The sequence below is a fragment of the Aedes aegypti genome, chromosome 1 (assembly GCF_002204515.2).
Source record: "Aedes aegypti strain LVP_AGWG chromosome 1, AaegL5.0 Primary Assembly, whole genome shotgun sequence".
In the NCBI taxonomy this organism is placed as follows: domain Eukaryota; kingdom Metazoa; phylum Arthropoda; class Insecta; order Diptera; family Culicidae; genus Aedes; species Aedes aegypti.
The window spans coordinates 23041186-23067387 of NC_035107.1; the positions used below are offsets into that span (position 1 = coordinate 23041186).

The 26202-nt window shown below is 37.9% G+C and overlaps 1 protein-coding gene across 4 annotated transcripts in view; it reads left to right on the forward strand.

Moving 5' to 3' along the window:
* LOC5577042 overlaps nucleotides 1–26202 on the forward strand; it is a 33298-nt gene continuing 7096 nt past the window's right edge. Inside the window, exons 1-5 of one of the 4 annotated variants that reach the window (XM_021839138.1) lie at nucleotides 1–269; nucleotides 438–462; nucleotides 12130–12356; nucleotides 12762–12942; nucleotides 25614–26200. In XM_021839138.1, the coding sequence (XP_021694830.1) occupies nucleotides 12834–12942; nucleotides 25614–26200 (696 nt within the window). In that variant the 5' untranslated portion in view covers nucleotides 1–269; nucleotides 438–462; nucleotides 12130–12356; nucleotides 12762–12833. Of the gene's footprint in view, nucleotides 270–437; nucleotides 463–11523; nucleotides 11551–11755; nucleotides 12357–12761; nucleotides 12943–25613; nucleotides 26201–26202 lie in introns of those variants that run through there. The other 3 variants (XM_021839140.1, XM_021839139.1, XM_001663088.2) reach the window with 3 other exon arrangements.

The window sequence follows — 26202 nt, forward strand, 5'->3', positions numbered from 1 at the left end:
TCGTTCGTTTCATCAGCACAGTCTTTCGTGATCGCCGGCAGTGTAGAGTTGTGTTCGCATTTCGCTCCCCCCGCATCGAGTGTGTGTGTGTGCGTGCGCTGTGCAAATTTTGCTTCATTGATTGAACCAGAAAGGTCAGGAAAGTTTTTCCCAAGTGCAACATGAATCGCCGTAACAATCCCCGTGGTGCCCAAAACCGGAGCCAAACCCAACAGCAGATTCAGCAGCAGTACGACCAGCAGTTTGTCTCTTCCAACGGGAACAATCAGGTATTTTATGGAAGGTTTTTTCTTCCCTAATTACTACTTGCTCTCGCATCAGCGCCAGACACCGGCCATTTTCTTTTTCACCATACAGTCAGCGTTCCCCATATTACTTTCGTTGTAATATTCATATTTTCCTTTCTTTTACCACATTATTCATTACTTTTTCGGCAGGACGTCTGGAAATGCAAGAGAGCGAGTAAATAGAAATTCTTTTTCCGAATATAGTTATGTTCATTTGTCCGCAAGGCGCTTCCCCGGCCGGGTGGGGCTCGGTCTCTGCCTTTCCCCTTGTTATAAGGGGGAGGTGGGGGCACAGGGCTTCACCGGGCCGGGGACCGTTCACCTCTGAAACCGTTCTGGACCCTCGAACGCAAAACGAACTGTCTTCTTATTTGTAAAACTGCATCCTCCCCCTTTTTGGAAGAATTTTCCGTAAAAATTTCCACCAGAGCGCGAGGAAGAGAGGAACGAAAATCTGTCGGGTACTAGAAAACCAGTTTACAGCGCAAAAAAACCACACACCATCTTTCCCTGATACGGAATGATGGCGTCCATAAATAAACGGTGCTTCGGAAAATCCGGTGAAAATCTGGAAGCGGCTGGCGGCGGCATGCAGTAGGGCGGCCACTTGCAACACCCGGCGGTTCTTGCGAGAACGACGCATTCGCGTGCAGATTTTTCCCGTCCGCATTTTCCAAGATGGCGTCGACGACGAGTTTTCTTCCCGCATAGCTTTTCAGTCTTGTTTCTTCCCGTTCCTGTGAGTGCATACACGTCCCCCCACTTTCCTCTTCAACCCCCCGGGGGTAACATCATCTCGTTGGACATGATCGTATGTCCGAATGGCTTTCTGGATGGGTGGGGGTAGGTAGGCTACCAGGGTGGCGGGGTTATGCCACTGCGATAATTTACCTACCCTCAGCCGTAACTTACTTCGCGTCTGTTCTAGGTCTAGGTATTGCAGCAAAATGTTATCGATTGGACCCCAGTAACCAGGACAGTTAGTTGGTGCAGAAAATGAAATCAATTCAAATCATAAAAGGACTCAGTTTGTTGATGTATTTTGGGAAGAATAAAATTCAATGTGGAACAAGTGCGTTAGTTCGTTCTGGCTCTTTTCAAGGTATAAAATCGAAGTAAAGATTACGTTTCAAGTGATTGACGTATACAATACAGTCACCCCACAGTTTTGGGTCAACTAAGGATTACTTTCAAGAAGAAAATATGGTTTAAAATCACGGTGACGAGGTACAAGACTAAATTAGCACACTATCACTGCAAAATATAATTGTTTTCGTGAATGTACACCTCAATTTCATCCTGGGGCCTTCCTGTGCCTAATGGTAGCGTCCGCGGCTATGCAAAGCAAAGCCATGACTAGGGTGTCTGGGTTCGATTTTCGGTCAGATCCAGGTTCTTTTCGTGATAAAAATTTTCTTGCTCCTGGGCATGAAGTATCATCGTACCTGGTACTCAACGTTATACGAATTCATAATGGCAAACTTTGGCAAAGAAAGTCTACAATTCATAATTTTGTGGAACGATGTGCAACACTAAGCTGAGAAGGAGGCTCTGTCCCTGTTGGTAAGTATGCCAAGAAGAACCTAGAAGCAGGCCATACACAACGATATAATCAATACAGTGATCATAGTAACAAGGATGTGCCTGGCGATAAGTGAATATCAGTTGTTACTGCTATGAAAATATAGATCATTGCTTTGTTTAGAGTTTGTTATGGTTTGGTTATCAATTTTTGATATCGTTTAATCTGTCAATAATGCGCCTACAAGTTGAAGCACATTCAATATTACGATGGCTTTGGCATTCTTCTTCTTCTGCTTGGCATTAACGTCATCACTGGGACAGAGCCTGCTTCTCAGCTTGTTCTTATGATTAAATCCACAGTTATTAAATGAGAGCTTTTTTTACCTAAGTTGTCATTTTCGCATTCGTATATCGTGTGGCAGGTATGATACTCTATGCCCAGGGAAGTCAAGGAAATTTCCATTACGAAAAGATTCTGGACCGACCGGGAATCGAACCCAGACACCTTCAGCATGACTTTGCTTTGTAGCCGCGGACTCTAACCACTCGGCTAAGGAAGGTCCCATAAAATGCATCCTGCAAGCCTCCAAACCTCCAAGCATGCAATCAGTTGATTTATTTGAACGCTTGTTCGATTACGAACCATAAACATTAAACAAAACATCGCTTTATATCAACTCTATTCAGTTTATCCGAAAATGGATAAACACATCAAGGTGTTGACTACGACAGAAGCCGTCTTTTGCTATGAGCCTGCCTGGAGGACAGAAAAATGCGCAAAAGTCCATTATAATTGATAGCGTACCTGTTAAAATTGTTAGCCTAAATAGATAAATCACAGACAAACAAACGTATAGAATAGTTATCAATTAGAACAATCATGCGAACACCCAATGTTGAATACTGTGTTTGGCCAACCGTGAACTAGGTGTCGGTAATAAGCAAATGATGTGTTTACCCATTTTCGAGTTAATTGAATCGAGACTGCAATCATAACGGGTTCATTGTTAAGGGCATATGAGAGCTACATTTCAAAAATCAACAACTAAATATCGCATTCACAAAAATTCCATTTCTATAATATTTCATAATTTTTGCTCGTTGCAAAACAACTTTCACCGAAATAATTTCAAGCGGATTACATTACTTCTCAAGAAAAGTTCAAAATAAACATAACACATGTTCGTTTGGCTCACGCTTTGACAGTTCTCGATGCCCGATTGGCAAAAACTTTGACAGAAATCTCAGCTTCCGCGAATGAATCTCTCTTATAAACGATCACAAGGTAATGTTTATGATCCTTAATCGAACAAGCATTGAAATAAAATAATTGATTGCATTTTTGGAGGCTAAATGCATTTGAATGTATGATCTCCTTCCAAAGCCATCGTATTGAATTCTTGCATTACTTGCATCCGTCCCGCTTAATTTTGTGCGGCTCGCGAAGAGCTTGAATACCCTTCTAATATCTCATCTTTCCGCTGCTCTATAAACTTGATGTTTGAGCATCCTAAGGCTGATTACGAAAACTAGATTCTTCAATTTTGAGCTATAATATTATGTTTTATATAGCCTTTCAAATTCTCACAAAATTTGAGCAAGATTCTCACATAATCCTAGTAGGATTAGCCTGTTCAATCACTTAATCCGGAATATTAATCTGTGAATTTCAAAAATTTCTTAAACAATCTTAAAAAAAATTCTTACAGAATTTTAAGTAGAAAAGACTTCTTCAGATTCAAGAACAGAATTTTGAAATACGTTCTGAGTGAGATTCTGACGGAATCTTAAGAACAGTTTTCATGAACTCTGGGAATTCAATGAAAAATCTTGGACAGGTCTTTCAAACAATACTATATGAGATTCTGTCAGAATCGTACGAAAAATTTTGAAAGAATTCTGAAAATGATGTTTATGAAATGCCGGACAACATTCCCACAGGGTTCAGGGCAGAATTTTGAAAAAAAAATCTCACAAAATATTCGGCATTATGACAGAACCACTGATTTATTGTTCCAAAACAAATGTTTATAATTTTATGTCATCCATGACCAGAGTATTTTTTTTCATTGCTATGCTTTCTTTACCTAATAGGGAGTATATTTTTCGATAAAAATGACATGCGCTATTTTTTGGTGGATAAATCGCCTCTAGTTTAGTCGATCTGCCAAATTTCAGCTTCTTATCAAAAAGTCATACGAATAGTTACCTGACCAGTGTTGTAACAGATTTTGTTACTCAGTTAGCGTGTTTTTTCTAACAGAATATCGAGAGGGATTCGCGATTAGGGCCTATCTGACAAATCAATAACAATGAGAAAATAATCAATGAAATTCTCATGTGCAATTTTTAATCCCAATTGGAGAAAATATACTCAAACTTTAACCTTTCCACTTTAATATACATTTCAAAAACCTAGTTTTAAAATCCTCATCAATACCACACACATCTCCTACATTTTCCCTAGCTATTTCGTACTAAAAAAATATTATAAGGTTTCGCCTTAAACGCACTCAAGGATGCCAGTATCGCCCAATGTTATGAGCCTGTAATCGATATTATTTTCAGTGTCGCCTATTACTTTGCGCCGTGTTTACATTCTGGTTTCAATTAAGCCCGCCATGTACGCCTTGTTTATTTTTTGTTTGCAGTGTCGCCGTTTACTCTCGCCGTGTTTTGATTTCGATTTCAGATGCGCCCATCACTTTGATAAACAAAAACACAGGCGTAATCAATAAAGTGTGTGGTTTGGCATGAGCTGAAGTTTCGTCTTCTACAAATTTGCGTTTTTTGAATAGTTAAATTATCGATAGGGGAAAAGTTCAAGTGCAGTGAATAGACAATCGAGCTACAATTTCAACGCTATATTTTCTTAAATTGTGTACATTTTGTCAGTTTCGCCTGATTCGCGAATCTTTCTAGATATGTTATAATTTTGGTTGATTAGTTGTTAAAATAACAACTTATTAAAATAATTATAATACAATTTCTTCTACACCAAACACAATTGAAACAAAATATGTAATTATTTACACAAAATTTACTAATTGTGTTTCAAACCAATCAATAATATAACTTATTTTGTTATTTTCCACAACTGAATTATATTTTTTTTTTTTGCATGAATAAAAGCGCTCATTATAAGCAATTGCTATTATTTTTTTCATAACAAATTGTGCAATAATTATGTTTATTGAAACAAATTTCAAACAGCCTTTGTTATTATAACTGATTTTGTTGTAATTGTAATTGCTTCATCAACTCAAAGTGCTTCTGACAAAAATTAAAAAAAAAATGTGTTATTTGTAACAAATTTTGATATAATCCTGCTACAATTTTGTTGTAATCCACTGGTCGGGTAAGATTTCGCGAAAAAAATACTCCCTTGCATTAAAAGTTTCCATCGTGTTCCAGTAGTGATCTGTATGCTTCATTCGAAAGATATTGGTTGCTGCTTTGAGGGTTTTCCCTCAAAAATAAGTACAAATCAACATTTCTTTTCTGAAGTTTCTTGAATCATTCCCGAATATATACTACTGGAGCACTAGTGCAACTACTGGAACGTGTACCAATATTGGATCAAGCGATTTTACGCTCAAAAAATAACGTTATCAGTATATTGATATTTTTCTTCTATAGTAAAGGCACAGACAAACAGAAGTAACAGTTAAGAACACTTATTAATTTAAAACATTTTACGCACAATGTTAAAATACTTTATGTGGCCAACCGTGAACCACACACTTCGTTGAGCTCGGCTAATTTTCATTATTTTGCAGAGATCCGCACAGCCGAGCGGTCAGCAACTGAGTTTTAGCTGATTTGTCAGCAAAAAATCAAGTTTGTTTATAGAAGCACCTGTGGGTGCCGCTGACATCAATCATCACTTTTGCTGGGGTCTACCACAAAAGGCCGAATCACAGAAGGCCGAATCATAAAAGGCCGAATCATAGAAGGCCGAATCACAGAAGGCCGAAATATTAAAATAAATTTTAGGGAAAGCCTCATTTTTCTACAATGTTATGGACATTTTTACAGTAGGGTAACGGGACAAGATGCACAAGTATCATTACTAGCTGAATCAGAGTGGTTTTTGGGTGTGTCAGCTGGTCTATTCTTAGCTGACACACCCAAAAAAAAGTTCTATAATTGGAGCTTAAGTAGTCGTGCTGTTGTATTTTGTACAAGATTAGTGTAAAAACTTGGCGAAAACTGGAAGGGTATACAGTGTTCGATTTTGGCAACATGCAAAAATTTTCATGTTACCTAAATTGAACCGTTCCAAAATGTAATGGTTATTTTTAATAAAACTTGTATCGACGTATTAAATTTACCTATTTTGAATATGGTAAGCCTTAAGAAGGCCCACAGAATCATTGAGATTGACAGGATTTGTGACTGACCATGATCCATTTTTGTGTACATTGATTTCCGTGTTGCCAAATTCAAACCGAGTCAAAACCGAACAGGCACTACGATGAAAAGTATTCTTAGTAAACTTAGTATTCTTATGATCACTTAAGGTGATTATGAAACGAAGCCAAACTTTGAATTTTCAAGTGCACAAGACTGGAGAATTTGACAAGAGTTCGCGTTGTAAATCAATCAAATTACTTTCTTGCTGGTAGTGACAAATGGGATAAAATTTGCGGAGCGCTATTTGGTTCACAAGTCTTGTGCTCTTGAAAATTTGAGGTGTGGCTTCGTTCTATAATCACCTTAAACACTTGTTATACCCTATCGCAGCAATCATTCTCCTGCTTGTTGCGTAAAAGACTGTGTTGGCATTATACCGGGCAAACGCTTGCTGTCCGAACTCGCTGTCGCTCGTCGGACCTAAAAACTGGAAAAACATCCTTTGCTTGCATTATACCGGGCAATCGCCTGGATTTGCTATTTGCATGACACCGAATAGATGCTATACACAACCTTCGGATATCGGAGACTTCGGCGGCCTTCTGCCGCCTCAGTTCCTCTACTGAGCTACTACACTACTGACATGACTGCATTTAACAAAGCATGGATTTGTTCTTTTCATATCCATGCTTTATTCTTTAGGTTTGTAACTCTAATTCGGCCTTATGCGATTCGGCCTTTTGTGATTCGGCCTTTTGTGATTCGGCCTTTTGTGATTCGGCCTTTTGTGATTCGGCCTTTTGTGATTCGGCCTTTTGTGATTCGGCCTTTTGTGATTCGGCCTTTTGTGATTCGGCCTTTTGTGATTCGGCCTTTTGTGATTCGGCCTTCTGTGATTCGGCCTTCTGTGATTCGGCCTTCTGTGATTCGGCCTTCTGTGATTCGGCCTTCTGTGATTCGGCCTTCTGTGATTCGGCCTTCTGTGATTCGGCCTTCTGTGATTCGGCCTTCTGTGATTCGGCCTTTTGTGATTCGGCCTTTTGTGATTCGGCCTTCTGTGCATTCGGCCTTTTGTGGTAGGCTAGAATGTATTCGGCCTTTTGTGATTCGGCCTTCTGTAATTCAGCCTTTTGTGATAATCCCCTTTTGCTGAGAGGTCATCAAACGAATTTTATCCGAGATTTGATATAAGTGTGTAGGTACACGCTTAACTTGCTCCGCTCAAAAATGAGTGCCGAGCGCACAAAATCGGCCTTTTTTCGTGCAGTCCAGATTATGTGCAAAGGGGGCTGTACACAGTTTTGTGCAAACGGTAATAAACAAAACTGAATGAGTAAAATGTGCACAGAGGAGGAACGCTTCGAATACGAAATTCGCTTCCATTTGAAATATTTCGATTGAAACCAAAAAAATTACTTTTAGGACTTTTCGTTATTATGTTATGGTTTTTTGTTGCTTAGCTAATCCACTATTGGCACCGGCACCCTAGTACACTCGTTGAACATGCAAAAAGCACATATTTGTTCGAAAATATTTGAATTTTAAGAGGATAAGGGATTGACTTCAGTACATACACCATCTTATCCAAAACAAACATACCCCGAGTAACCATATCATTGCTTGTTTTAATGCTTGTGGTTATTTGAAGGCGATCCATTATTTACGTAAGATAATTTTGGCGGTTTTCAGATCCTCCTCCTCCTATGAAAAGATTTTTTGTATGAAAATTGAAAAGAATTTGTATGACGCATAAAAAATCTCAATGTGGCCCATATTGCCCTGTATGTTTATTGACCTGACTCTGACAAAAATATCTCATTGAAATGGGTTGTATAAACGCCCATTTTACTATCTGTATAATCATTTCATTCAAGTTTATAAAATTTATTATCATTTAGATGATATTTGGAACTAAGTTTTTCTAACATGACCTTTTTGTATGGAAACCTTAAAATCTTATGTTCATTCTTTCCAACAATGTAGATAAACGTATTCAATTATGTTTGAAGAAATGAAAGTTATTATCTAATCAGAAAAAAATACACCAAATAGCAAAACATTCCTGATTGGGGTCCATGGGAGTTCATCGAGGAGATATCAATTTATTTATGATTTGAAGCCTTCCTTAGCCGAGTGGTTAGAGTCCGCGGCTACAAAGCAAAGCCATGCTGAAGGTGTCTGGGTTCGAATCCCGGTCGGTCCAGAATCTTTTCGTAATGGAAATTTCCTTGACTTCCCTGGGCATAAAGTATCATCATACCTGCCACACGATATACGAATGCGAAAATGGCAACTTTGGCAAAGAAAGCTCTCAGTTAACAACTGTGGAAGTGCTCATAAGAACACTAAGCTGATAAGCAGGCTCTGTCCCCTTTGAGGACGTTAATGCCAAGAAGAAGAAGATATCAATTTATGAAACACAAAATCAATGTAACTGCGATCCAAGGGACCATCGAGATAGCCACGAAAACCAAACTTTACTATGGTTCTCCAACTCGATAGTGAGATCCATAATCGAAGGAAGACTGTAGACTAGTGGAACTAGTCTCATTCTATCGGAGAGCCGCGTAAGAGCTACGTGAAATTTTCGTATGATTCACCAAGGGAATTGATGGAAGCTAAATAAAACTTCCAGTACAAGTCAACTGAAATCGGTATAGATGCAATCTGCTTAGCTTTGCACTGTTTTCTGAAGATGCATAATTTTGCAATAAAACGATATGGAACTAAAGTGAATATTATGCAATAATATGCAACTTTTATTAGCTGATCGAAAGAGATCAAACATTTTCGTCACGGGACACTGAGTTTTCATGTCACTGCTATATAAATTGATAGTTAGGTGCGAATTTCGGGAATTTCGAGAATGGATTCTTCTGCCAGATGTTTATGGGTGTCCTTCCTGTATCAATGAAAGAATGTGACAAATGAAGTAAATCAATAATAAAAACGCAGATGGATGATTTACACACGTTTGACTTTCGGCGAGGAAAACATCCTCGTCTAACTCCAGACTACCAAAGCCGCTTGTAAGTCCAATTTCGATCCATGTCGGTAGATGCGATGCAATTGTTATCTTAAAACAATACAATTTTCTTCAATATTAGATTATCAGCGACAAGAACAAAATTTACCTTCAGATTAATCTAATTAATAATATATAAAATAGCTGACCTGCTTACTCTTGAAGCTTGTTGTTGACTAACGCCATCATAACACAGAATGAACCATATAATGAATACTTTCAAGCTGAATCAATCCATGTACGAAATTTCCACATAAGCTTGATAGGTTAACCACAGTAAGAATGACCGAAGCTACATTTAATGTTTACCTATGATTCGGTGATTGTTACCTTAGTCAGGTGAAGTCAAGGAAAATTCATTTCTACGAATCTACGTGATTTTTCACGTAGCTATGACGTTTGGATTATTTTTAGTGTATGACTAACATTGAAAAAATGAATAAAAATTGTGCTGCAAATTTCATGGTAGAATAATGTTCATAACCGAACTAGGTAGGACCGTAAAGGTGTACCTACCTGTTTAAAAATTATGAATCAAGAACACTGCAGTAGTCATTCAACTTCAAGGCGCCACGATTTCTTTATTACCTTTGTTCAGAGGGGAACGGGACGGAAACGCCGCCGTTTGGCTGGGTCCGGACGACTTGCTATGTAACGCGATTTATTGCTTTCCATGCGAATCCCATTCCATCCGGTGTTGCGGTATAAATGTTTGATCAATTTTACTCGTGGAGTAAATGAGGGTCAGTGGGTGATGTCTTCCCAGACAGCACCGAAAAGCAAGGGTTCAGGAATAGTCACTAGGTACCTTGTTATTTCCCCGTTCAAATTCCCGTGCATTTTGTTTACCTCCATCCGATCAAAGTTCAGAGTTCGGCTGCGATGACGACCGACGCCGGTTGTTGTTGGACTCGGTAAACAATTTGTCAGTTACGCCTGTACCGGTTCTGACAGCGCCCAGGCGGAGGCAAGGTTGGGGTTGAAGCAACTGGCATAATTCAGTGGAATGGTGCAATTTGTTATTTATCGCCTGCGATTTGTTGAATGCCGATCAACACTTTGTTACGCATCGCGTGAATGTTACATTTCACCTTGGGGAGGAATTGTTTGAATAATGCTCAACAGTCAAACTGACGTGATAGATATTTAAAGTTAGCATTTGCAATAAAATCCATCGGTTTCTCAAGTGATTCTTCCGATCATTTATTCACTATTTTTTCAGGAATTTCGTTCGTCGAGGTTCGATTGATAAGTTTTTAAATTATCTTGTAATTTGTCAAGGAAATCCAAGTTAAAATTTCTTCAAAAGCTCAAGAGTTTTTGACAAATTCTTGTAAAAGTTCATCAAGGGTTACTTTAAAACTTACACATGTTTCATCAGATGTTACTTAACGATTTTCTTTAGAAGCTTCTGAGAAAAACAAAATCTTGTATTGCGATGGAAGAATGTCTGAATAAATTCTTTCTCATAGAATTATGTAGGCATATCATAAGGTATCTAATGAGAAATCTTTAGAGTAATTTCTGAAGTTATCCTCAAAAACATCTGGTTGATATTTTATTTTAAAGACATTCTGAGCAACAATGTTTTAGGAAAAACTAAGAATTGGGTTGTTTAGTAATGAAAAATTCACGGTTTTTTGTAGCTTAATCGAAAGAGCTCATTTTTCTAAGTGTAACACGATTTTATTGCGCTTTAATACAGTGAAACCTCCATGAGTCGATATTAAAGGGACCATCGACCCATGGAAATATCGAGTCATGGAACAGCAATCCTTTGGAAAGCTGTTTGAAGGGACCATCATAGTAACCATGAAATTTTGTTTCCAGTATGGTTCCATGAGTCGATATCGAGTCATGGAACATCGACTCATGGAGGGATCACTGTATATTAATTTTGATATAGTAAATGATTAAACAATATTTTATACCGTCGACTCAATGACATTTCAATTAACATAATGACAGCTCGTCCCGAAGTAAAATTTGCCGAGGGGTTATTCAAACGCAATTTCCATACTAAGTTCAAACGTGTTTTAAAAATAGTTCCAGGGCAAGGAAAATTATGAAACTTTGGATGCTCAGTTTGAACCGTCGAATCAGAATATGTAAAAAACAGCCATATGTAAACAAGCCAATTCCCTGAAGAGGTATCTTAAGAAATTGATGGTTGAATGCTTGGAAGATGCTCTTAGCGGAATTCTTGGAGAAAGTCCTAGGGACTTGTATGGAAGAATCACTGGATAAATTCAGAATTTAGGACTCTCTTTAAAAAAATCTGAAAGAATCTTCGGAGCGATTCTGCATGGAATCTTAAAAGCAATTCTCAGGTTAAGACACTTATGGAGTGATGTTAAGGTGAAAATGAATCGAAGTCAAACCTCAAATTTTCAAGTGCACGGATCTGGAGAACCAAGCATCCGTTTGAGCTGAAAACCTAATCGATTGGTCAGCACCAGCGAGTGACCAATCGATTAAGTTTTCAGCTCAAACGGATGTTTGGTTCTCCAGATCCGTGCTTTTGAAAATTTGAGGTTTGACTTCAATTTATCTTCGCCTTAAGCACTCGAATTATCAGTAATAGATTTAAGGGGGGATTGGTTTCATAATTTGATGTCCTTTGGACCGATCTAACAGGCGTATCCAATCGCAAATACCTCACAGACTAATCTAAGAAATCGATAACATGTTGCTGCAATAAGACGCAAAGTACTTCCCAACACCAAGTCAGTAGATACGATCATGATCCGCGCATCTAGCATAGAATTCGTGGCTTCTCGGCTAGTCTCCGGGTTCGCGCACATCGCTTCCACGCAAGCTCCACCGCGCCCAAACCGACGACCGGAATCCGTGACACTAGGTGAAGCGCTCGAATTCTGTCTCCGTCCGTTCCAATTCTTGAACGTTCCATAAACCTCGTTTTTCGTTGGGGTACAGAAAGACTGCTCCCTTAGTCGGAGCTCACGAGAGCACACGCAATAGAAAATGGCCATAGCTATATAGTGTGGAGGAAAGAAGCCCTGCCAGCTTCGCCGCCGGAAGTCCACGTGTGGTGCGCTAGCTAGCCCTGGTGAAGTGCAGCGGAGAGAATCCCCTACGCATCGTCCTACGTGCCTCCTCCTTCCCGCGCAGCAAGAGGGAAACGAAGGCGGTAATGTAGAAGAGTATGTATCTGCTAGTCTCATTTACCTACAAATAAACAAAAAAAAAATCACAAGGTCTCTTTTACCACACCACCATTGCCAACCATAAGAAAAAGCCACGGAGTCACATCGATTTATTGGCGTGCGCGCATTTTTCTCCAGATCAGAACTAGCGACAGGTGCGCCACCGGAACTTCTCTCTAGAAGCGACAAACTCCAGGGCAATCACGTGTGTGTCAATCAATCGAGAATCTCTCGTTGCAGTCAGTGTCAGTAGTTTTGCCGAGTCCGAGAGTGTATGCGCCGCTTGCCAAAAAATTGAGTGCATCATCAGAAGAGTCACTGTTTCCCCCCTATCTCGTCGTATTTCGTCCAAAAACATCCAACGGCTTACTAATCTCCACATTCCATCCATCTTATCTCCAGCAACAACAACAGCAACAGCAGCAGCAACAACAACAGTACGAGGAACCTCCTCAGAACAACAACGATTCTACGATGCCGGTCGATGATGCAGGAGATGACTCCGAGGGAGGAATCGGCGCCAAAATGCGTAAGATTTTTGCCAACCGCAAGAATCTGAGCGCTGCCGATCGGAAGCGTCTCGGTGAGTACGAGTACCGTTCGGGGACGGGTCTGGGTCATTTCATCATCAGGGCTGGTAGCAGATATCTAGAGACTAGATCACAGCAAGTATCTAAAAAGTCTATTTTCAATCTAACACGCGGCACACTTTTATATTATGCACGGGCCTATCGATTAAAAGATGTATGGTTCAATTCCAGAGTGCTACGCATTTTTTTTTTTTTAATTTCCAGATTTAAGTTTGTTAAGGTCAATTCTGGACAAACATTTCAAAAGGGCACATCGACATTGGTAAACATTGGATTCGCAAGACGCTGTTGAGCCCAATTCAACTCGATCACGCCTACCAATACCACTATCAGGAAAAGCTAACAGCAATCTTTCAGATAGTGGTGTTAGTTTGCGTGGGCGGGTTAAAAAGGGCTCAACAGCAACGTTTAAAATTTTAAAAATCGTGAGAACAATCTGTTCTTTTGGGCTTTCCTGAACCTAGTGGTAACGTCCGCGGTTACAAAGTAAAGTCGTGCTGAAGGTTTCTGGGTTTGCTTACCGGTCGATCCAGAATATTTTCGTAATGGATATTTCCTTCATTTCCATGGGTATAGATCAGGGTGTTCATCCATACCCGGGAAATTGTAGACCACACCAGGATAAACATGAATAAATACTTATTAGGGAGACTTACGGCTTCGGCACCATTCGACTATTATCGGCAACCAAATTTCAAACACCAAATATACAGTATTTTTCTATCAAAACACATCAGTGGAAACATCTAGATGATTCATTGTTCTGCCCGCTTCCCGCTGGCGAGATTTCCGAGACTAAGGGCCCTATTTTATAAGTCGAGTCGATCAAAAACGACTCGACTGGAGTCACTGTCGACCAAAAATCTCGCTCGACTTGGCTCTGTCACTCGAGTTTATTGACAGTTGAGTCGACGGGTGACATCTGAAATATGCATGCTTACTTTGATCGACAATGACTACAGACGAGTCACATGAACCCGCTCGATTTACAAAATAGACCCCTAAACAAACGATATCGCCGGAGATGTCATCAATTCAAATGGGCACGCCTCAAAATGCGACTGATTTGGAGCTGCCGAAGAGATTCACCAGCAGTTGTTATGGGAAAGTTGCCGAAGAGATTGAGGCTGCCGACAATAGTCACACTGACAAGGGATGTTCGCAGCGTTCTAAAAACGTTTCCAAAAGCATTTTAACAAGTCTGTCGGTGTGAATCGATAGAGGATTAAGCAACGCATAAATGTAAATAGACAAACACGGAATTTGTCTGCTGATGGTCGAAAAAATTACAAAAGAAGCACGGCATCGGCTTAAGCTGCCGAGAATACATAAGTTCCCCTAATTTAAATTATAATCACTGCTTGGAATTAGAAACTTCTGCGAGGAGAGGTGCACGACTATTAGATAATTCGCATTCATCACTAACTTTTAGTGAGTTGCTACAGCTTTTAATTTTCAGCAGAATCCTGTAAAAAAATCATTGAATATCTGTAGAGATCTCTGGCAGATTCGTCTTTTTATTTTTAATCGATTTTTATGAGATGGTTTGTGGCAAGATATTGAACAGATTAAAAAAAAGGGAACGTCATGGGATCCTTGGAAAACAAATCTCTGTTAGTATTTGATCATATCATATATTTTGGTTTGGGAGCGACCTGATGCTGGTAAGCATCTTGGTGAGATGTTTGATAGGTTTTCATTGAGGTTATAACTGACCGTTTACTGGCGAATCAATGCAAAGATAATTTTAGCGTTTTTGCTGATATTCGGCCGACGATTGTGCCATTTAAAAGTGACTTGGTTTTTCAGTATTGTTAAAGAAGCATTTAGAAGTTTGTAAAGATAGTGAAACGTCTTTGCAGCAAATCTGCAGGGAAAAAGATCAACTATTCGAATCTGAAGAAACTGAAACTGAGAAATGATAAAATGTTTCTCATCGGTCAATATTTTGTGAAATCGAAGCCTTCGCAAGATAAAGAAGAGCAGGATTCAAGTAGGGTTTCTTTTACATTTCGCTAGCTGAAAAAAGGTAGCTCCGGCAGCTACAATGGATGAACTTCCCATGAAGACATCCTCTGACATTCGGTGAGAACTTTCCTTTTATCAATCTACTTTATAGCATTTGAAGGTGTTAGTTGTATTGTTCGCAAAACCATTCCTTTTTATTATTCCGCATTTCAGTTCGTTTCATGCTTGTGATAAGGGATCATTCACAAATTTCATAACGCTATAGGGAGTGGGTGGGTGTTCTTAAAATGTTACAGCTTATACAAACAATAAAATTCTTACAAAATGCGTTACGAAGGAGTGGGTGGATGTCAAAAATATCCATTTTCGGCGTTATGAAATTTGTGAATGAACCCTAACATACATTTGTATCATGACAATGTTTCATTTCTTTAATCATTAAACAAACTATGGATGGTCCGTCACTGTAAGTGCCGGCATAAGGCTTTATTCCTGTTTTAAATATTTTGAACTACACGAGCATATTCTTTTATATATTGGTCTTAATAACTAAAAAATAACCTTTGAATAGTTCGACAATAAAATTGTCGACGACAGATAGATAACTTTTTTTTTCAAATTTAGGCTACATGAATCGCATCACTTATCAAAGTGAGTCCTGATTATGTAGCTTGTTAACCCTCCCACTAACAATCCTTTTTCCTGTGAAAACCATGGAGATGCAGAGGTGATCTCGGTCTCTCTAGTAGCAATGGACGTCACACTATCATTCCTTTCCTTCCCCGATAACCGTAAGGACGTGACCGGCGCTGTTATTGACATTACTACGATTGGAGTTCTCGAAATTGTACATCAATAAAATAAAAAAAAAAAATAAAATAAATACTACGATTGGAGTTCTCGAAATTGTACATTGAAGATGAATGCTATTCCCAAGCTGCATATGTTGATTCCCTGTACAATTTTGATTATTGCGGTCAATCACGGAGTAGCAACTACGAATTGTACGGTCATCAATGCTTAGGCTTATGTTTGCTGGCGAATCACCGCAAAGTAGTTAGTGGATTTCTAATCTATAAAGATATTTTACTGTTGTTTTCTTCACGTTGTTAAGCATAAAATTTAAAACAGCTTGTGATTTTTTTTGATTTTTTATTTCCATTTATTTTTTTTGTAAATTCAAGTGATTTTTGACTGAAATCCTAGACAGATTGCCTTGGAGATATTGATACTGATTTTTGGCGAAGCCTTGTTTAGATCACAAATCTTCTTAAGAACAATACTTGTGTTTTTGTTTACACTATGGCCCTTTATAATGCGGTAAAATAAACAAATGTACATAGAGAAGTCGCACTTTATACGGTTCGAGCAAACTACAATTTGAAATTGATATATTTCAAAATCCATTCGAAATATGGGGTCTTATCTCAGGAGCTTGTCCATTTAGGAAGATGGCGTTTTCGACAAAGTTGTTCAGTAACTCAAAAGTTATCATTTATTGACCAAATTGATTTTGCCACCAGGCGGCGCTAGTGACCATGAAAGTTTAGTTTTGCAGATATCTCAGGGGCCAGACCACTTAGAAGGATGGCGTCTCCGGCAAAGTTGTACAGTGGCTCAAGGGCTATCATTATTCAAGCCAAGATATTGAGATTTTAAAATAATGGTAGCTACTGAACAGCTTTGCTGAAGAAGCCATATTCCGAAGTGGTCAGGAGTCTGAGATATCTGCAAAACAAAACTTTCATGCACACTAGCACCGCCTGGTGGTGGAATTCCAAAACTAAATAATCGCCGCATGCCAGCACTTGACCTCCTTAACAACTTTGTCGAAGATGGTTTTTCTATATTTTATATAGATCGCGTGGTATGTATTTCATGTTTCAAAAAAAAACCTAGGGTGCGACAACCGAAAGGTTATTTGAGGCTCAATCGCTCAATCGTTTTTAACGCTTTACGGAGCCGAAATTCATTCCCAGCAGATTTGTGGCTAAGTCCTTTAGGTATCCTTGGACAGTTTTTTTGGATTGCTTCAAATGAGAATAATCCATCTACTCAACAACAGTTTCATCGGATCAAGATTTTTTTCCGGGAACCAGTCTAATGCATACTTTCAAAGGCATGCTAAGAAGAGATTGGATTGATCATCAAATTTTTAATTTTGTGGATCTATGGTCTAAAAGTAAACATAGAGTAGACTTTACACACAGCGAACTGAACTATCGAAATTCATACATTTTGTCTTATGAAAGATGAAACAATTATTGCAATACGAACACTTTATGTATCGTTTTAGCAGTACCCCACATCAAGGCGTCGATAGGCGCGTGTTGTACGCACGGGCCCATCGATCGCAAGGTTATTAGTTCGATTCTAGGTAGCCGCGTTTGTTGGTTTCACAAGACAAATCTATGAATTCCAACTCGGTTTCTTGTGCGAATTTTCATAAGCGGTTCCTATGTATTTCGATAGTCCATTTGCCTCAGTGTATAATTTAAAATTTCTGATTTCCCTATATTTAGGGGTGCACGATACTCGTTGACACCCCTATGGTTTCGCCCATTCGTCTGAAATAAATACTGAAACTGCTTCAAAATCCATAGATTGAGAACCAGAATATTGGAAATCAAATTAAATATCAAAACTTTCTATCAAACGCCAAGAAAATATCAAGTCGCAGGGTCATAATGTCAGCCGGTTTCAAATTCCCTGGCAACCGGGAAAAAACCCGGGAATCGGAAAATTAATTTTGAATGGACACCCTAGAGAAATCTAACCCCCCAAAACCCTTATGTAAGTAATGTACGGCCACTGTACGAATGAAAAAATGACAACTTTGGCAAAGCTGTATGTATTTTTAATAGTTCCTTTGGAGTCTGTTTGGGTCATATCGCATAACAGTTTTTCATGGAGAACAGACATCTTTTGAAAGAATGTTGCTAGTATCCAATCTACGAGGTATACCGTAACTACGCTAAGAACAGACATATTTTGAAAGAAGGGTATAATTCTGGTTACGACAAATTACCTTTTATACCAAATGGACCCGCTTCCGCCCATGTGATGGGCTCTAAAGTCTCTTTTCATAAAACATTTCTCAGTTATCTTTTCCTTTTCTCATTTTGAATAGATCCTGATACAAAATTCTAATGGCAGAAATTTCTTCTCGGATTCCTCATGGAAAAATTTCCAAAATTTGATTTATCCAGAGGTTTTTTCCAGTTCCAGGAACTCTTCTAAGCAGTTCTCTAGGATTTTTTTTATCAATTTGTCCAAAAATCCCACCATCGATTTCTCAAGAGAGAGCTTAGAGAAATTTTGCCTATATTTTGGATTTTCAGCACTCTGAAGATACTATAGGCATTTAGTAATTTCCACAGGGAATACTGTTTTGTATTTATTTATTTTTACAGTTTACTCTAGGAGATTTTTCAAAGATTATAAATTGAATCCTCTAAGGTATAGGGGGAGATCCCCCAGTACCGGACACTTAAGCCACTAAATTCATAATTCGAAAAATATTGATTTGATGGGCTCGTGTTACCCATTTATGATAAATATTATCATTTTTATAGTGTACAAAAATAAATTTGAAAATATAAATATGAATTTTGACATTGAGTTTTGATGATGTATTTTAGTACCAAATTGATCGATCTTAAAAGGTGGCACCCAATACCGGACACGATCTGGAAATGCCTCGAATTCTGTAAATTTGAACATCATTGAATGTGTACACTATAGAAATAGTTTATAATTACCAATTCAATGTAATTGCAACATTTACAAAAATAATTTGAGTTTTTCTTAGTTTGCAAGATGCCTATCAAAAACCTCTTTCATATATGATGAAAAATAGCACATTTTACGATGTTGTTATGAATGTTCATTCTTCTTAATTGTATTGCATGTTTGATACCATGGTCGACGGAACCCATGAAAAATGAAAGTATTTTGAGACACTGATGCAATAATTACAAAGATATCATATAACAAATCAAGCTGTCCGAAACTGAAGGACAGGAGGTGCTTAACCAAAATTGTAATTTGTCCATATTTACTTCAATTATGGTACAAAATACATTCATACTATCAAATTAGGATTGTGTTCGATCATGCTTGCGGGATTATTTTTTCATATTCAAAATAATTACTAAATAGGCTCAAAATTAAGAAAATACGTCAATTTTTTAAAGATTTTCAAACTTTTCTTCTTTTTTAAAAAGGGATGCATATTTCAAGGATGTGTTATTCTACGCAAACATTAGTCTACACAATAGCTTTCTTTTCTACTAATACACCATCTTGATTGGACCATGATTTCTCAATGTTTCGACTTTGTCCGGTATTGGGTGCTGTCCGGCACTGGGGGATCTCCCCCTATTCCAGTTTAGTTTTTCTTTATTCGAGATCATTCCAGATTTGTTGAAGGAATTCGTTGATGATGTATTTTTTCTAAACAACAATAAAATTCCTCCAGGCGTTCCGATTTTCCGGTTATTCTTTCAAACATTTCCATAAAATTTCATTCAAATGAATTGATTTCCTTCCCATGACTTTGGTCAAAAATTTCTCTACGATAAAAATGTTTTTGTAAAAAAAAATAGATGCTTGACCCAACAATGTTGCAAATATGCAATTTTTATCTAAATCAGTTTTTCTAGGTATTCAAAAATAAAATATTCATTTATCAATAGTTTCACTATTGAAACAGCTATTTCTCTATTGAATTCATCTGATGAGTATGAAATCATTTACCAAGCAAGTTCGGATAAAAGGGCATGTTTTGGCTTAATTAGCTCATTTTTTAAGTAATTAACCAAACTTTACGGTTTACAAAAAGTTTGTTCATGTTGCTTATACAGAATGATGTTTACCTTCAAGTAAAAAAAAAGTCTAATTCAAACTTGTTCTGAACTTTCAAGTTCACGAGTTACTCTTTCAAGAATCAAGTTCCGTTAATATCCGTAATGTTCTCTTGATCAGCGAAAGTTTCCCTAAAACTAGATTTGTACCAGAAGTGATCTCAAGTACAATCCGATCAATTGATTGCTTGGGATTCTAGTAACTATTGCATAGTATTTAACTGATTCGGTTTGTCTCAAGTTCGTCGAAAATCAATGGACCTCTAGAGCTATCATGGACAAGAAAGTTAAGAACTCTTCCAGGAATTCCTCAATGAACTATACCAGGGATACCTCATGTAGTTCCTCCAGACTTATAACTTGGAATTTATTCAACATGTCATCCTGGAATTAATTCTACAGCTTTTCCAAACATTTCTTGAGCAATTTCTCTAATAAAGTGTCCATGGTTTCTTGAAACGTTCATTTAGGGTTTCACATTACCAAATAATACAGCAAATATTGCAACAATTTCTCAGATCATTTTTTATACCAATTTCGTCAGGAATTTCATTCGATGTTTTTACCCGCAGAGATTCCTGCAGTATATTATCCAGAAATTAACTTTCTCCAAGCCTAGGATTTTTTTTTCGGTGATCTCAAGAATTCCCATAAAGAATATCAGGAATTTTCATAAAAGTTAAACCAAAGAATACTGTAGGATAATCATTAAAAATATTTCCCGGATTCTTTAAGCATTTTTCCCAAGTTTTGATAAAATTCCTTGATAAATCAGCTATCTTTGATAAAATCACGAAATAATTCTTGAAGGAATCTTGGAGTGATTCATGAAGCAATTCTTAGATAAATGTCTAGTTGAAATCTTGCTTAATTTATGATCTTGCCCTAAAAGCCATTGGTAACCAAGTATGTAGCTTGTTGTAACTGAGTAAACGAATAAATTTACTCGTAATTAACAATGCTACGAATATCCTCCTCAATCGCTCAGTGGTTATAGTTTTCATCTCTGCTCACTCGTTTGCTACACACAAAGTTTTAGGGCGAGATCATAAATTATGCGAGAAACATTCTCGCAACCTTCCTTCACCATGGAGGCATCTTTGGAGTAGTCTAAAAAAAATATGTTGGTTAAATTTTTGAAGAAAAGGATTCCAAATGGAAATCAATGGATCCATAGAGGTCTTGAAACTTACTTGAAAAATTTCTGCTAAAAATCTGGATTTTACTTATGTAATCTCTGGAGTAATTTCTGGGGTGATCTTTGAAAAATCTCAGGTTATATTCATGAAAGAATCTTGAACGAAAATGTTGAAAGATTTCTGTAGGCAATCTGTAAATTAAATGAACTGTTGCAGAAATCTTCAAGATATTGATTGATAGATATTTTGAGAATTTCCATTTATTAATTTCTATATACTTATAATAATTTTGTACAACTTCTGGAGAAAATCATGGAAAATACGAGCAATAATACTTACCGCTATCCCAAAACAACATTCGGAAATATTTTTGAAGAAATCCGGTTGCATTTTCCCCCTGGGCAAAGGCACAACCTTGTGATCAGCTTGACTGCTGTCAGGTCTCGGGGCTTAAATGTATCTTTACTCTGAAGAGAAAGATGCACACTAGTGGTGCCAATGGTGATAATAATCAAAAGTGTTTTCTAATGAACACTATTGATTAGCATCACCGCGAACCGATACTTTACGTGGTCTATGATGAAGCGGTCCTTGTTTGTTTTTTTTCTATACGTTTTTTATTTATTCTTCCAGACACTCATCCGGTAACAGTTTAATCAAAACCTCCTAACATTGAAGAAATCGTGCTGAACAGGAACACGCATGGCCGTACAAGGATACAACAGAATCTTATTAAACCCGTTTCTTTTACTAATAATATCTCTGTTTACTAATTTACTAATTATATCATTCTCTTCTCGTCAACAAGCGTCATTTCAGGATTAGGTTTTTCATTATAGCATTGAATATATTATAAGAATGCCGTCAGACTAAAAAAAACGTGTGACTAATCGCTATCTCTATTTATAGGTACCCGTAACCGTGAATAGGAATAGTAACTCATGAGAAAAATACTAGGATATAAGTGAGTACGAACTAATCACTAACATCCCCAACACTGAGAAGGTAAGCACATCCATTACCCTAAAACACCAAATTATCAGAGATTACTACACTTTTAATAATCTGATAGTGTCGGTTAGAGTTTTCAAACAACGTCAAGAACGAATTTCTTCTTATAACAGATCCTAGTAATGACATATTATCGGCGCGGTAGAAAAATAGAAACAGTTTATTCGCCGAGGTTGATTTTTTTGTAAGTGTAAGTGATTATAGTATAATCTGTACTTATGATTGCTGTGCGATGCGGACATTGCAGGATATTGTTCTCATTATTATATTAAGAAGATATATGAATAATTCCGTTGCTGGTTTTGATCATGTTACTAAGCAAATAGTGATAATGTGATAATATAGTGAGATGACGTTATTGTGTCGAATAATTTTGTGTGGTTAATGGTAGTAAGCTACTAAGATTGTGATTAATAGAGTGATGATAGTTTGTGATATTTTGAATATTAGTGATATAAGAAACGAGAACCCTACTTTTCTTTTAATGAAGATAATGATATTGAGTGTTGATGTGATTTATTTATTACAGTGATTATTTTAATGAGAAGTTTTATACTTTAAACTTGATGAAGCAGTAGTATTGTGTTGTGGCTGGGTTATAGATGTGATGTTAATAACAAAATTGATATAGATAATGGTGACGTTGTTAGTAGAAATTCTGTTGATAATGAAGATGGTGATATCAATACCAGTGAAGAGTGATATGAAATAATCTAATAGTTATCAAGTGAAGTGATAGTGTGAAAAGAACGTTTCCCACCTTCTACCGTAACCTTCTGAGACAGATCGCAACAGTGTCTTCTTGGAAGCCATCTTTCCGTGCACGTCTGGTGAACTGCTTCAGAAGGATTACGTCCTCTTTACTATCTAAAGTCTAGTTTAGAGCTTTGAACAGTATTCACTGTACGGCTAGCAACATATAAAAAAAAAAAAAAAAAAAAAAAAAAAAAAAAAAAAAAAAAAAAAAAGAAATCCGGTTGCATTTTCCCGAGGAACCTAGCAAAAACTCTTATCTCCTAATTCCTGTTTGGGTTTGTTTTGTTTTCTTGGTCTTTTAGTTTCTTTTTTCATGCAGCAGCTCTCTGAAGTTTCTATTTTTAACAACAGATGTATTTACACAGGGAATTAGTAGACGCTACTCGGGATGAGTAGCATACTCTATGTGTGAGTACTGGTGCTCTCATTATTATAATAAACAATAATGGCGTCGGCTACGTCTGAATGCAGGTCAATGTTTGGATGGGAGGGAAATGTTGACGTGTTACTTGCTTTATGAAAGCCGAGGAGTCCTCTGCACTTCCACAAAAAAACACTGAAAGTTTTGATGTGGGAAAGGATTCGTTTTGGTGAAGGATAAAACCATAATTTGAAATGTATATGTGAGCATATACACGGATGACCGAATCGATAGTGCAATTACTACGCGAACCGGATATGATCATGATTTCGTTCTCTCTAAGGTTGCTTTTTTAAGACACTTACAAGCGGTTTCTTCACCACCGCTTAGGAATTAAACATTGTTAAATCATATGGGTAAACGTGGTTCACGGCTTATGTGAAGGTAAAGAAATCGGTCGTTGGTCTAGTCGCTACCAGCCTTGGGATTGTAACCATCGGGAGAAATGATTACAAACACTGCGCAAATCTGAGAGCTGTTCGAATGGATCCTATAACATTTCCCCGAATACCATTACCCCGAAAACCATCACCCCGAAAGTCAATACCCCGAATGGTCAATTACCCCGAAAACCAATACCCCGAAAACCATTACCCCGAATAGTCCGTTACCCCGAATACCATTTCCCCGAATGGACCATAACCCCGAATTTTCTTGGCACGAAAAATTCAAAATGAAGATCCGACAAATGAATCCAATATACCTATTTCATAGAATTTTGATTTTCATTTGAATTCATGTACTTCATGTTATCAAAGATTTATTATTCTTTCAATCAACAGCTATTCTTCATGAGCCAAGTGAGAACCCAAATTTTACTCACAGGCGTGTACTTGATTTTGTGAGAATGATTGTGTTCACAGCAATAAATCATTTTTCGAACTGATGTTAATGCTGACATGTTAATATTAAAGACCTTTCCCGCCCTCTTTCAAAAGCGTTATATTATTTGGTAATGCCTAATTATATTTTTATATTGCTGGAGGCAATGCGAGTTCAACATATTCTAAAATGTCATTAGACTATGGTTTGAAAAATGTCAGATGAAAATGTTAACTAATATTAAACTGACCACTTTTTCAAAAGTACATCGCTAAAGAACAGCCTATGATAAAAGAAGAAAAAACACTGTTGAAAGCGTCAATAATTATGATGCCAACAATCACTTTGCTAGTGCAACTTCCGAAAGAATAGCCGAAAAGAGGGACAAATCTCTTGTTAGAAATTGTAATACTGACAAGATGTAATACGGACAAGTAATGCAGGGGCTTATTTTCATTTATTTTTTGAAGTCACTGCCAACTTTGAATTTCGCTCAAGACAATTTTGTCAGTCGATTTTTTTTACCGCTTTCGCTCAAACTTCAACTCAAACGGTACAACTCGAAACAACAGCCTATAACTCAATGAAGAGAAAATCATTGATTAAAATATTTACACTGCCATTATACAACCTCGAAAGAACAGCCGATGATTGAAAGAATAAAAAATCACTAATAGGGTCGATGTACCAATAGCCGCATAGCTAAGAACAAAAAATCGTAGAAGATCGAAAAATAACGCTAGCGTCATTGTTTTTACATCATCTAAAAGCTTTTTATCTTGGTTTTGTGGGAAAAAATTGAAAACTACAAAAACTCAAATGTTTGTATTTATTATCGCGTGTGCCACTATAGGAATACATGTGCCTATAGTAGCACTATTTCTAATTCCTGTTCCTATAGTAGCACTAGCATCACGGCATTGGCAAAATACTTATCAAAATCGTATTTTTACAAAACTTTTATATTTTTCCTACACAGTGTGGATCAAAAGCTTCCGTTTGATGTAAAAAAGTTCTTATTTCATCAATTATTTTGTATAATAAAAAATAGTTTCTCTCGGTAGTGCTACTATAGGAACAATAGGTTAACTATAGGCGCAAGGGAGCTCAAATTTTAAGCAAAACTAATTATTTCGATCATTTTTTGAAAAAAATCAAGCTGTGTATAAATTGTACTTAGATTAATAGCTCTTGACCTTCATGTCAAAAAATATTTTGAAAAGATTTATACCAAAACGGCCATAAAAAGCCACTAGTGCGACTATAGGGGACTGTCCACTAAGGGAACACCGACCCTAGGAATACTACTATTAAGTCGAAAACTTTCAGGCTCAAATTCGCGAGCTTCCTTGAAGAATTTCTTGAAGGCATCACTGATTTTCGGGGAAGTGTCGTGTTCGGGGAACTGGTTTTCGGGGTAATGGTTTTCGGGGTAATGTGTCATTCGGGGTAACGTTGCATTCGGGGTAATGGTTTTCGGGGTACTGGTTTTCGGGGAGATGGTTTTCGGGGTAATGGTATTCGGGGAAGTGTTATAGGACCGTTCGAATGTAAAGCTTTAAAAATTTGGTAGAACAGCTCGAATTGTGATTTGATCGTCTATTCTATGATTTCACTAAAAGTCGTCAAAAAATCCGATTGCTTTCCAAAGAAGTACGACTAACGTTTTTTTGTCCCAACAGAAAAGGAGCGCAAGGCTCGTCAGTTGCGCCGTTTGCGTAAGCTGTTGACCCCCAAGAACGCCGTGGTGGCCCTCCATGAACTGCAAGGCCCAGGAATGAGCGAGTTCACGATCAACACCAACGGTCAGGAGACAACAGCGGAAATCGTGGTCAACAACGTACGCTACGAAGCCACCGCCCCGAACAAGCACCTGGCCAAGGCCCGCGCTTCGGAGAAGGCCCTGCGAGATCTGGTCATCGCCCAGATGGCCAAGGCTCGCCAGAGCGCCGAAACCAAGACCACCACCAATGCTGCTGCTACAAACAATGGCAACAACGGCTCTGCCGCTGGCAACGAGGACGTTGAAATGTCCGAAATGTCGGAAACCGACGATGTGCCGATGTTGCACCTGGCTTCCTATGCTCTGTACAAACTGTTCAACGAGTGGCAAAACGAAGGCTTCGAAATCCCAGCCATCAAGCCAGCCAAGGCTCCAGTCAAGCTCACCGAAGCCGGTGTCCACCCGTTAGCTCCCAAGGTCCCCAAGACCAAGGCCGATTTGCCCTCCGACGCAGCCACCCGCCACCCAACGGCTCTTCTTGCATTGGT